This window comes from Rutilus rutilus (assembly GCF_951802725.1).
Source record: "Rutilus rutilus genome assembly, chromosome: 3".
Lineage (NCBI taxonomy): Eukaryota > Metazoa > Chordata > Actinopteri > Cypriniformes > Leuciscidae > Rutilus > Rutilus rutilus.
Window position 1 is genome coordinate 15,140,841 of NC_140211.1, and position 12,659 is coordinate 15,153,499.

Consider the following 12,659-nt stretch of genomic DNA (forward strand, 5'->3'; position numbering starts at 1 on the left):
ACAAAGAGAGTGCATGTCTTGGCAAGTTGTCCTTCATTGAGGCTTTTGAAAAGCACATGTAAAGGTCACTTAGAGAAAAATAAAATAAAATAATTCTAGATTGTTTTAAAGAATCTAAATTAGATGCAAACTGAGGCAAATAATATAATCCAAACATTAATTATTATTAATAATGAAGGTGCGCACAAAAGGTTTTGTTTACATTTATCTGGCTCCCAATAATTGCAGTGGATTTGGCTTTATTGGCACCTTTCAGCCCGCATAGGATCCGTGCACACATCATGACAATGGATATTGCGTTGGATGTTAGATATATGCTTTGTGAAGTGTCATGAACACTGTCTGAAAGTAAAGATGTTGTTATTAGTGACTGGTCATGTGATAACAACATGATGGCACCCATTCAGCTCCATGTAGAACAAAAGTAGGCTACATCATTTTAATGATGTTTCTCAAAAGTGCTGTTCATTTCTTTGTGTAAAACTTTTATCATTTTACACATAGCCTACCACCTGTGTGTTAATAATAACAAGTGATGCAGATTTACTGTTATACTGCCTGAACTGAACATTTTCAGCATTAAAGTGCTGTTATTTGACTTATTTTTGGCGGGAGGGTTTTCACCTGACTGCAAGTAAAGCAAATCTATAAGCACTAACCCACAAAGACCTTACAGAAGACAATGCTGCTAACAGACTCACAACACCTCAGAATATAGTCATGTAAACCAACGGCTCTTTATTAATGTACGTTTTAACCACACTGTTGGTATAAAAACGAGAAAGTTAAACAATAACAGTAATTCACATAAAATGTGTTATGTTGCTTTTTTAATAAGACCACAAAAGAAAAGGGCGGGCCGCGACGAGCCGTGGCTGAACTCGATCACCCCCCCTCTCTCTCTTCCATCCAGAATCTGTCCAATCAGCGCGGCGTATGTAAATCACAACCCAGCGCAGCACAGTCTCTGCCCCGTCCGACCGGGGTGACGTCATGCGCACATATTCTCCGGTAGTGCCGCGTCTGGCTGCAGCGAGTCAGACAGCGAACAGAAACGAGCTGCAAGGGAGGGGTGCGCACTCGAAGGGGAATATTGCCACCACCGGCATTCCAGTCTCCGGGAATAACGCTAATTCTACACTTCGGAATTGCACTGATTTTTATTATTTGGACACGAGGAAAAAAGGACGCGCATTGAATTCGCACCCGTGGAGCTTTTAAAACCAGCCGTTCCCAGCTCAATCCCACCCTCCTGTAAGTTTTCCCCTCTTTGTTTCCAGACCTATCCAAGATGCCTAGTTCGCTGTTCGCCGACATGGAGCGGAGCGGCAACGGCGGGCAGGGGGACGCCCTGGATGACCAAAGAGCCCTACAGATCGCCCTGGACCAGCTCTCGCTGCTCGGACTGGATAACGATGAGAATTCTCTGTATGACAACGAGCCCAGGAGAAAGAGCGTGAACATGACCGAGTGCGTTCCCGTTCCCAGCTCCGAGCATGTTGCCGAAATTGTCGGCAGGCAAGGTAATCATTATCATCATCTTGAACTAAATGTGTGCATGCGGCTATGTAGAATCGCGTTGTGTTATGGTGACATGTGGTCATTTGCATGTATGATATATATAGGGAATGTAGGTTATAGCCTATTTTCAACTGCACTGCCCTCCTTATGTCCGACCAAACAAAAGCAAGGGAGCTCTGACACAACCCAAACTACCTTTAATATGTCATCTCCTTTATACACAACATTCCTGTATATCTAGACTGAAGTGCCATTTTATTGAAGCAGCAGCGGCTCTTTCTTTCTTTGTCTCAGTGGACTTTGTTTACACTCCCTATATAGCCAATTGGGAATAGACTTCCTTAACCAGGAAACATCATTATATAGCCAATATCTAGGCGACATCATGTTGTATTGGCTATCTGGTATGAAGGGACAGAGCAAGTTGTTGACAGTATGATTAGAGTGTTGCGTTGGGTCAGAAAAATCCTGAATTCAGCATGCATTTTTTCCCCCTGTGCTATTTTTGACCCTGCATGTCAAGTAGACGAGCATGTGGTTTGAATTTATGCCGCACAAAAAAAAAAAGAAAGATGACAAAATTGTTGTCCCCCTAGACTGTGCGCTTGCACCCTCTTGCATCTTTTTGTTTTGTGCCAGGTTGTGTGTTTGCCTTGTCTTATTTTTGTTTTTTTGATTTCTCGCAATTGTAGGTTGCAAAATTAAAGCCCTGCGAGCAAAGACCAATACGTATATCAAAACTCCAGTGCGGGGAGAGGAGCCAGTCTTTGTTGTGACAGGCAGGCGAGAGGATGTAGCCATGGCCAGGAGGGAGATCATCTCGGCGGCCGAGCACTTCTCGATGATCCGAGCCTCGCGGAACAAAAACAGCACCCTGAATGGTAACGCCACAGTGCCCGGCCCGCCCAATCTGCCTGGCCAGACCACCATTCAGGTGCGAGTTCCCTATCGGGTGGTGGGTCTGGTGGTGGGACCCAAGGGGGCCACTATCAAGCGCATCCAGCAGCAGACGCACACCTACATCGTCACACCCAGCCGGGACAAAGAGCCCGTGTTTGAGGTGACGGGCATGCCTGAGAATGTGGACCGGGCCAGGGAAGAGATTGAAGCACACATCGCCATGCGCACCGGCGGCCTCATCGAGTTCACAGACGAGAACGACTTCCACGCCAATGGCACCGACGTGGGTTTCGACCTGCACGGGAACGCCAGCCTGTGGAGCAAGCCCAGCTCGAGCGTCACGCCCACCTCCGGTCGCAAGCCTTTCTCCAACTACCGCAACGACAGCTCCAGCTCTCTGGGGAGTGCCTCTACCGACTCGTACTTTGGCGGTAACAACAGCAGCTCCCGTCTGGCTGATTACAGCCCGCCCAGCCCCGCCCTCAGCTACACTGCCTCCAGCAACGGCAACAACAACAACAACAACATCAACATGAACGCCAATGCCAATGGATTTGTCTACAGCGGCGAGGTGATCTCGCCCGATTGCACTGACATGACCTTCGAGTCGTCGCCGGGATTCGACCCCACTCCTGCGCCGCCGGGCCTGATGTGGTCCCAGTATGAGCGCGCCAACGGCACCTCCGCCTCGCCGCCCGTTTTTCCCGCCAATGCTTCCACGAATGCCAACGGGCTGCGCCGGGCCAACAACGGGGTGGGATGCACCAGCCAGCCCAGGTTGTCCCCACCCCTGCACCAAACCAACGGCGCGGCGGAGCACCCCCTGGCGCGCCGGGTGCGCAGTGACCCGGGCGGCGGCACCCTCAGCTTCCCTGGCTACTCCCCAGCCCTCCCTGGATCCCATCACTCCGGTGTGCCCTCCGACTCATCCATCTCCTCGTCCTCCTCATCTTCCTCGTCGTCCTCATCCGGGACGAGCCGCAAGGGCAGTCGGGACTGCTCAGTGTGCTTCGAGAGCGAGGTGATCGCGGCCCTGGTGCCCTGCGGCCACAACCTGTTCTGCATGGAGTGTGCCAACCGCATCTGCGAGAGGAACGAGCCCAAATGCCCCGTCTGCCATGCTACAGTTACTCAGGCAATACGTATATTTTCGTAAACCGCGACAAGAGCGTGGCTTCGTGAGACCCTAATAACGTGTGTTATTGTACATGTATATATACATATGTATGTAGAGCTGCAGTATCCAAAAAGGGACGGCCGTTCCGGTGTAATTGTTCATAATGTACTGTAGCTCGGGACAAATATTTTCAACATCTAATGCATGTTTTAAATATTAAAGCCTAGTAATCAATAGTTTTAGTCAACTGTACACAAACGTTAATGAAGTAAGGACAGCGAGCAGGTACCGTAGTCAGTTTGCCGACTGTTAGCATAAACGAGCCTTTCGATTCCGCTGATCGAATGTACTGGTAGCAGATCTCGAGGTTGGGGAATCTGGACGGCTTCCTGACAGACACACAGACACACAAAGACTTACAGCGGTGGAGATACTGCAGCTTATACGATGGAACTCGTTTGAGGGAGAACAGCAACATATCCTACATATATATGTATAGATCAACCAGAAATTCCACAAGTTTTAAATATTCATGATGACATTAATACAGATTGAAGTATTTTATTCTTTTTTGACTTGAAAGATTATATTTCGTATTGCAAAGATGTTTACAGATATTTTAATTTAAGTTCAGTGAACTTTTTTGTAGCTGGGTTCAAATATCTTTTTATTTTTTAGTATGGCCTTACGGCAACGAACACTGTATTATTTTAATATCACTCGAAGTGCGGATGGCGATTCAGACCACGAAATGTGTATTTGCATCGAACAGTATTCTGTTGGGTTGGAGGGTTTCTAGGTTCAGCAAAAAAAATGTCTTTTGAATCCGTTTCACCCAGCATATTTTCTATTCAGTAATATAAAGCATATTTTATTCTATATTATTACGAAATGTCGAAATGTATGAAACTTAGTACGTTCGGAAAAAAGGAACCGTTTAAGCTTTCTAAAAATTTGTATGAATTAGATTCCAGTGGGTATCACAGAGTTCTGTTCTGTTGCACCACTATAGGTTTAGGATTTCTATTTTAATACGTTTGTTTACCACTTGTTTATGTATATTATGTAGGTGAAGTTACTTGAGCGTATATGTACTTTATTGAGCAAAGTTTAAAAACAAAGTATATTTTATTTTATGATAAAAGGCCTTTAACCTCATGGTCAAATACTAATATTATATTTGCTGAAACAAGATTTGAAAATGTATCAAGAGTTTTATTTTTCTGACATTTAAAGTTCTACATGACAAAGTAAAACTTAAGTAATGGTGCTACTTCATGTTTTTTTAAGTATTTCTATATAAGTCCAATAAAATGGTACATGAACGAGACGTGTTGATTTGCTTATTATGGAAAAATCTGTGCTGTGTTTCTATGCTTGATGTGGTCTCTGACCCTAACCCTTTCTTTTATTCAAACTCCCTTTTGCTGGCCAAAGTGCTTGCTTTTATAATAGTTGTTATCATTTTAGAGATTTAAAAACACTGCAGTGATGAAGAAATGGACATTTGTGATGTCATCAATATGGCATCTAACAGGTTAAGTAGACGTTCAGGTGTTTAAAATAGATTTATTATGCTTTTAAAAACTGTGTCTTGACACATTTGGGTCATGGGTTATATTGATGTCAGAGCTCTTTAGTCATTAAGTAGTGTACATTTTTATGTTTTCCTTTCTTCCAATGCTGCTTTTTGACTTTCATTCCTCCCAGCAGCTTTTGCGGTGTCATGTGTGTTTTTTTTTTTTTTTTTTTTTTTTTTGTGGAAAGACTGACTGAGAATATTCCCTCCTTGTAGATAATAAATGCACTGCAAACAGGCCTTAATGATCAGTTTAAAATGGAAACATCCAAATGCTGGCTTCACAAACCAGCCCTCATAAACCGTACTATTAGGAAACAATTCCAGCACTGGCAGAAAAGAGCTGACAAGTGTTAGACCTAAATGCAGAACACATGCCCTGTGTTGGGTTCACAGCTTGACTTCTTAGAAAGAAGGGAAGAAATACAGGAAGCAAATATTTTGTCGGGCAGGTCTCAGGTTGGGTTTTATTTGTGTTATGTGTTGAGGAGAATGGAGTTGGTTGACACAGGGTTAAATTCTTGGGTCAGAAGTGAGTGCTGGCACAATAATCTGAATGTTTTCCCCTTATGGTAATGGGTTGCTTGGCACATGGAATATTAAATTAAGAGTAATTAATTATTCATAGCTGATGAGCCTCCCTGCTGTTTTTATTTTTAAATGAATGATGGAGCTAAAACCATTATTTAAGACTAAAAAAGGGGGTTAGAATTAATTATATCATAAATAATGTATCATATTATTATGATTAATTATGTGTTATTAATATATTTTATGATATGTGTTAGTTTGATTTAAATGAATGTTTTCTTTATATTTTTAACTACCAATCAAGGCATGAGTTAGAATTAAACATACATGTTAATTGTATTATGATTAATTATGCATATTAATATACAGGGTGGGCCATTTATATGGATACACCGTAATAACATGGGAATGGTTGGTGATATTAAAGTCCTGTTTGTGGCACATTAGTATATGTGAGGAGGCAAACTCCTCAAGATGGGTGGTGATATATACATATACTAATGTGCCACAAACAGGACTTTAACATCACCAACCATTCCCATGTTATTACGGTGTATCCATATAAATGGCCCACCCTGTATATGACTTCAGATGCAAAAGCCTCTAAGTCCATCTAAAGTTTTTGTTTAATATTAACATTTTTATCAGGCTCCTATGTATAGGTTTCTACCCAAGTACCGGCATTTCTGAATGGACTGAGGCTGGGATTTAGTGAGTTTGAAGTGAAAGTATTTGATGAACGTATACTATGCGAGCATTCACTCAATATTATCTCATTTTTGACAGAGGTGGCTTTTAGAGGCTTTTGTATCGGAGGTCTTCATATAGGCTATATATGGTAGGTGTTAGTTTGAATATTCAATGTCATCATTGAATATTGTGTTTAATCTTTTTAATACTCCCATCCAACCTAAAAAAGAGGGTTTTTAACAAAAACCTAATATCCACTGCTGTGCTGGGTAACATATTTCCCATAAAGCTGCAGCATTGACTGGATATTCATTTTTGAAAGTGTTAGTATCCTGGAAATATCCAGAATGCCAATCAAATATCTCCACCCTTTCCTAATACATCATATTCCCAGTCCTTAGCTCCCCTAGCTAATCAAACCACTGGATCCAAGTAGGAATCTGAGATTGGGAGCAAATGTCTGGGGTGTCTGTGTTTCCCAGCAGCATTGGCTGGATGTGACGGTGACGATTTGTTGAAAGGAGGTCATTATCTATTTTTAAATCGCCAACTTAAGCCATTAGAGTTAGGAGCATGTCTGCACAGTCCAGACCAGACTGCCGCGCATCGTTTCTGGCGTCTGCGACCAAAAATAAGCTTCCAACGTAATGCTTGTGTTTATTATTCAAGCTTGTGGCCCACAAAGAAGAGGAAGGGATTGATCCGTCTTTGTCTGCCCTGGTGCTCCTCGCTCTGTGTCTCCTCCCTCTCGTCATACAGTCATCTTTAATTCATGAGACACAGTGGTTGTCATTGTGCACTGGAGTGGCTTGGCTCTCATTTGATTTGACTCCTGCCACCTGACAGTGCACTGCTGCTTGCTAACTAGCATCCAGGATTTCTGTCAGTGTGCACCATCTCACGTCCCCTGTGAGAGCGCCAGACACAGCTATTCCTGCTAACAGCCCTCCATCATCAACATATGTGCTGATGAGCCTATACATCCACCCAATGTCAACTGTACCAACTGTCCCGAAATTACCCCTCAAAGTCCCCGCAAAAGCCTTCGAAATAAAAAGAGCAATTGGTTACGACTATGAAAGTGATTTGCTGATGGGGAAAGTATTAAAATGGCTGCAATAAGCCCTCTGGGGATCGTACAACATTACCCGCGAAATGAAACGTCTGTGTTAACTGCCCAATGAAAACAATGAACAAACTTCTGAATGAGGAAGCTGTGCATAGTTTTTCAAAAATGTGCAAAGAATGCATTATGTCATAGTATGCTACAAAAAAAATAGCGCATGTCTGTTTCCATTCACAGACATTGGCATTAGTAATCGCCCATATATGAAAAATTGGATGTATAGTGCTTAAAGGCCCACTGAAGTGCCTTGGAACGCGCAGCTTTGTATGATGCGTTGATGTAATTTCCACTGAAACAGGAAGCTAAGGCGGGACATATTGAATGGCTCCTCCCAGTTTTCAAATAGCCGATAGCGTTTAGTTTACCTCACAGACTGCAAGTCGTACTTGACAGCACCATGGAAGCGAATCCGAGTGCTGATGATACGTTGGGTTCAATAGTAGAGGTGTGAATAAATTCTAGCCATTTCATTCCTAACCAACGTACTGTTAGAAAACGGAATAAAACTCGAGCGTTTGAGCAACCAAACACACATCTCCAACCCATATTGCTCCATTACGTGTCAACGGTCGCTTTGGCCAGGTGGTATTTATAGCAAAGGGGGCGGGATGCTTTAGATTCTAGAGAGCATTTGATTGGACAGAAGATATGATGTGAAGCTGAAATCCGTGGTGATGTCATACAAATCCGTGATCCATTTTAGCGGAAATGAGAGACTAAGTTTTGAATGCTTATATCTCCTAAATGCGAATTTTGTCATTGTTTTGGAACACATCAGCTTATTCATAACCTTAAGGCTAACATATTCAAAAGCTAAAAAACTTCAATTTAAATTTTTAGGGGGACTTTAACCTGCATGCATATTCAATAGACTCACCTAAAGCTATTTATACTATACAGCAAATCTCATCGGTGTTTATACTATCACAAAATGTAATCTGTATAGCACAGCTCTGTATATAAAGTTGGGCATATATTGAAATGTATCTGCATACCCTCATTTAAAGCGATATATATATATATATATATATATATATATATATATATATATATATCCACTGCTTGACTTTTATTTTGTCACAAAATGTAACTATATTATCACCCAGCTCTTCATACGAAGTTGTATATATAAATATGTCCAAGTTTATCCACATTCATAAAGTATAGGCCTACTCATGTAGGGCTGGATGTGATGGTGAATGTGAATGTGACATTTACTGAAATATGCATGGATAAACATATGGCAACTTTTTATTGGCAATCTCTTCTCTCTGAGCTCTGCTTTTGTTCCCTTTAAGAAGTTAATGTTAGTCAGCACTCAGTTACGCATTCATGTATGCTTGTGTAATTCACAAGAGACTTTAAATGTGATACGTGCAACATGCATTTTGGTCCTTTAAAGAACACAGAACATCAGCACTTGCCAATTGATGGTTTTCTCTGGAAACAGTACTAGAAACACAGGCTTTTTGGAGTGTGTTAATTATGCTGGCTTGACAAAGCTAACATACTGTTATAGTACAAACTTGGGTTAGATTTGTTCTTTCAATATCCCAAACCAGAGACCGAAATGTCTACATGCAACTCACTGCCCAAGGTATTGAAACTACAGGAGGCCTATAAAACCTTCAGACTTTACCCTACTGTTCAAACATTCAGAGTTTGCCTTGACAAACCTTTGTTTTTAATTCCAAAATACTGGCTTTATACCAGAGTTTTCAAACGTAGCCAAAACTTTATAAATGTCTTGTTTATGTGGTGTGTGCCATGCAGTGATGGAATCAGATACAAATACCATCCTTCAATGGTTCTCCGGTGCTTTTAATATAATACCATGATATGATCATAGCGCGTTCAAAACACCATGGTTATTTTTTAAACTAAATTTATGGTTTTATATTAGGAAGGATGCATTAAATCGATAAAAAGTCAAACACATGTATAATGTTATAAAAGATTTCCATTGTTCTTTTGATTTATGCTGCTCTTCTGAATCAAATATTACTTTACAAATATTACGCAAAATTATTAAGCAGCACAACTGATTTCAACATTGATAATAATAAGAAATGTTTCTTGAGCATCAAACCATCATATTAGAATGATTTCTGAAGGATCATGTGACACTGAAGACTGCAATAATGATGCTGAAAATTCAGCTTTGCATCACAGAAATAAATCACACTTTCAAATACATTCAAATAGAAAACAGTTATTTTATTTAAGTCTTGGTGATCTTAAAATAATATCTTAAAATAAAAATGGTACTTGTCCAAAAAATGGGTTTACTATGTGAAAATGTATTTTTGTAAATGTAAAATACCATGGTACTACCTTAAAGTGTAAAACATTTGTCATTGTGGTTTAATAGAAAACAAACAGCGGTATGTGCAGAGCTGGCTCTCTTGTTTATTGTTTATTGCAGGGACAGGACGAGTGATTATGCATCTGTAATTGATTTATCTTTAAGTGCACTGCTCAAGTGTATAATGGTGGTATAGCATGACTGTGACCTTACTAGCGCTGCAGACACTCCTCACTCACGTCCCTGAGCAGCAGCCATGATGCATTTACCATTGATTCCCTCACAGGAAAATATAGACGTCTGTCTGCTATGATAGATGCTAAGACTATCTATACCTACATAAAAGAAGGACATTTTCTTCGTTAAAACACAAAGCTTTGTGTGATTTTTAATGGTCAGAATGATGAGGTACAAGAGGTCATGAGAAAATTTATAGCTAGGTTTTATCTAAATTTACTATGCATAATTTTGCTTATCTTGGCTTATATGAAGCAGAAAGGACAAAATAATTAATCAAATAAGACCCAATCTCAGGATTTTACAGGATTTCATAAGCGATTGAATTAGACCTTGAGTGGCTGGAGTTGGTTTTTTAATGCTCTCCTCTCGTCTGTTCGTTATCAGTTAGGCCCTATCTCTTTTTCAATCGTGCCGAAGGGTTATGGGATTCTTTTCCCTTTATTCATTTCTGGTTGCGTGTTTGCTGGCGAGGCGGTACGTGCCCTTTTCTTGGCCTGGAGTTTTACAGTCTAACGTATGTTTAGGCTTGTTCCGTGGCAAAACTCATTTCTGCTGTTTTTGATTCATATGCTTCAGACATGAAAAGCAGTGGTTGGCTGCACAGCTTGAATCCTGTAATTTGATGTCTGAGACTTGTCTTTAGGGACGCCGAGGTGTACTGCACACCTCCTAGAGAGTCAAGAAATGATGGTGTGTTTCTCATTGTTTTACGAGAGGGGGATTTTCAAGTTTGATTAGAACGTGTGAAAATACAGAAAGTGAAGAGGCTTGATTCATCTCGTCACACCGGCGTGCATTTCGTTGCGCATTTTTTGAAGTTTTGACAGCTTCAATTGGTCATGAAAAACGTTGGTGTATGGAAATGTAACCCCTCAAACAAGACTATCTTTTAGCACAGATGCTGTTCACGTCATTTAAACAACTGACTTTGGCTTATCTCAGTGTTTTCCTTTTGAAAATTGTTTCATTGTTCAAGTACCTCTATCAAAAATGGGCCTTAAAATTGATTTTGCAGCTTGTTAATCCAAGAAATTTAATGTTCATCAGTGTACTTAGTTCATTTGAGTTGAGACTACATGAATTCTTTTTCTTTGAGTTAAAGGGATAGTTCACTTTGAAATTAATTTTTGATATGTTTTAGCTTACCTCAAGGGCATCCAAGATGTAGGTGTCTTTGTTTCCGCAGTAGTTTCAAATTTGATATTTTTAGGTCAAACCGTTCTTGTCTGTCAGTCATATAATGCAGGTCTATGGTCACTGGCTCAAAACACAAGCACAGAGTCCAAATTAAAACAATTCCCCATCGTCCAAATGAAACTATTCCCCATCATAAGTACACATTGATGGCCTAAGACACGAAACGAGCGGTTTGTGTGAGAAAACGAACAGTATTTATATCGTTGTTATCTCTTGAAAACAGCACACGTCCAAATGATCTAACGGCGCGGGCGGGTATAGATATATACATAGATGTCGCCTTGGCTACTGCAGTTCATTGGAACGAAACCGTAGCCAAGCGACATCTAGTGTATATATCTATACCCGCCCGCTGGCGGGTATAGATGTATACACTAGATGTCGCCTTCGCTACTGCAGTTCATTGGAACGAAACCGTAGCCAAGGCGACATCTATGTATATATCTATACCCGCCCGCGCCGTCAGATCATTTGGACGTGTGCTGTTTTCAAGAGATAACAACGATATAAATACTGTTCGTTTTCTCACACAAACCGCTCGTTTCGTGTCTTAGGCCATCAATGTGTACTTATGATGGGGAATTGTTTCATTTGGACGTGGGGAATTGTTTTAATTTGGACTCTGTGCTTGTGTTTTGAGCCAGTGACCATCGACCTGCATTATATGACTGACAGACAAGAACGGTTTGACCTAAAAATATCAAAATTGAAACTACTGCGGAAACAAAGACACCTACATCTTGGATGCCCTTGAGGTAAGCTAAAACGTATCAAAAATTAATTTCAAAGTGAACTATCCCTTTAAAGCTGCAGTCCGTAGTTTTTCCTCTTTGTCGCCATCTCTGTTCGAAATCTGCAATTGCAGTTATTCGTGGAATTATCAACTTTACGCGGGTTGTGCCTCGGCACGGCACAGCACGGATGAATCCAATGTTTTGAGGAGAATGTGCGGCTGTCAGTCACCGCGCCGGTGTGGATACTGGCATTCGCAACCACAGATTCTACTTTTTGGAAGTATGACCAACATAAGAATTTTCATCGGAAAATGTCATCTGAACAAGTAACATCCACTTTTGTTCTGACCAACTAAGCAAAAAAAAAGCATTGCAGTAAATCGCGCTTATCATATCATGTCAAAACGTGCCAATTATACTTTGTTCTCAAATTGTTAATGTTAACAACATCAGCATTGCGTGACTACATTTAACGCCCTTCTGATATTTATCCTTGTTTTCGCATGGATTCGTTGCGATTTCGTTGCAGTCTCTTTTTTTCTGTAGCCACTCCGAAGTCCGAAGTCTTTTGCATTTTACACTGGTGATTGTCGTTTGAACCTTTCTGGATCCGCCATCAAATTGATAAGTTTAATTATATCAAGTGCTGTGAGAAAAGGCTATAAATCTCCACCTCCAACATCCTCACACGCAACATAGCCTACTAGCCGAGACACCTT

The 12,659-nt window shown here is 41.0% G+C and overlaps 1 protein-coding gene across 1 annotated transcript; it reads left to right on the forward strand.

Annotated features, from left to right (window-relative positions):
• The first annotated feature begins 971 nt into the window (after positions 1 to 971).
• mex3b (mex-3 RNA binding family member B) lies at positions 972 to 4,868 on the forward strand. Its single transcript, XM_084405831.1, has 2 exons — positions 972 to 1,523; positions 2,214 to 4,868. The coding sequence occupies exons 1-2, from the start codon at positions 1,292 to 1,294 to the stop codon at positions 3,575 to 3,577; spliced, it is 1,596 nt and encodes a 531-aa protein (XP_084261957.1). The 5' UTR covers positions 972 to 1,291; the 3' UTR covers positions 3,578 to 4,868.
• The last annotated feature ends 7,791 nt before the right edge of the window (positions 4,869 to 12,659 follow it).

Bases quoted from the DNA above. Each gene is read 5' to 3' on its own strand.
- mex3b (XM_084405831.1), top strand. From the start codon at position 1,292: ATGCCTAGTTCGCTGTTCGCCGACATGGAGCGGAGCGGCAACGGCGGG. The intron at 1,524-2,213 runs GTAATCATTATC...TCGCAATTGTAG, and splicing joins CGAAATTGTCGGCAGGCAAG to GTTGCAAAATTAAAGCCCTG.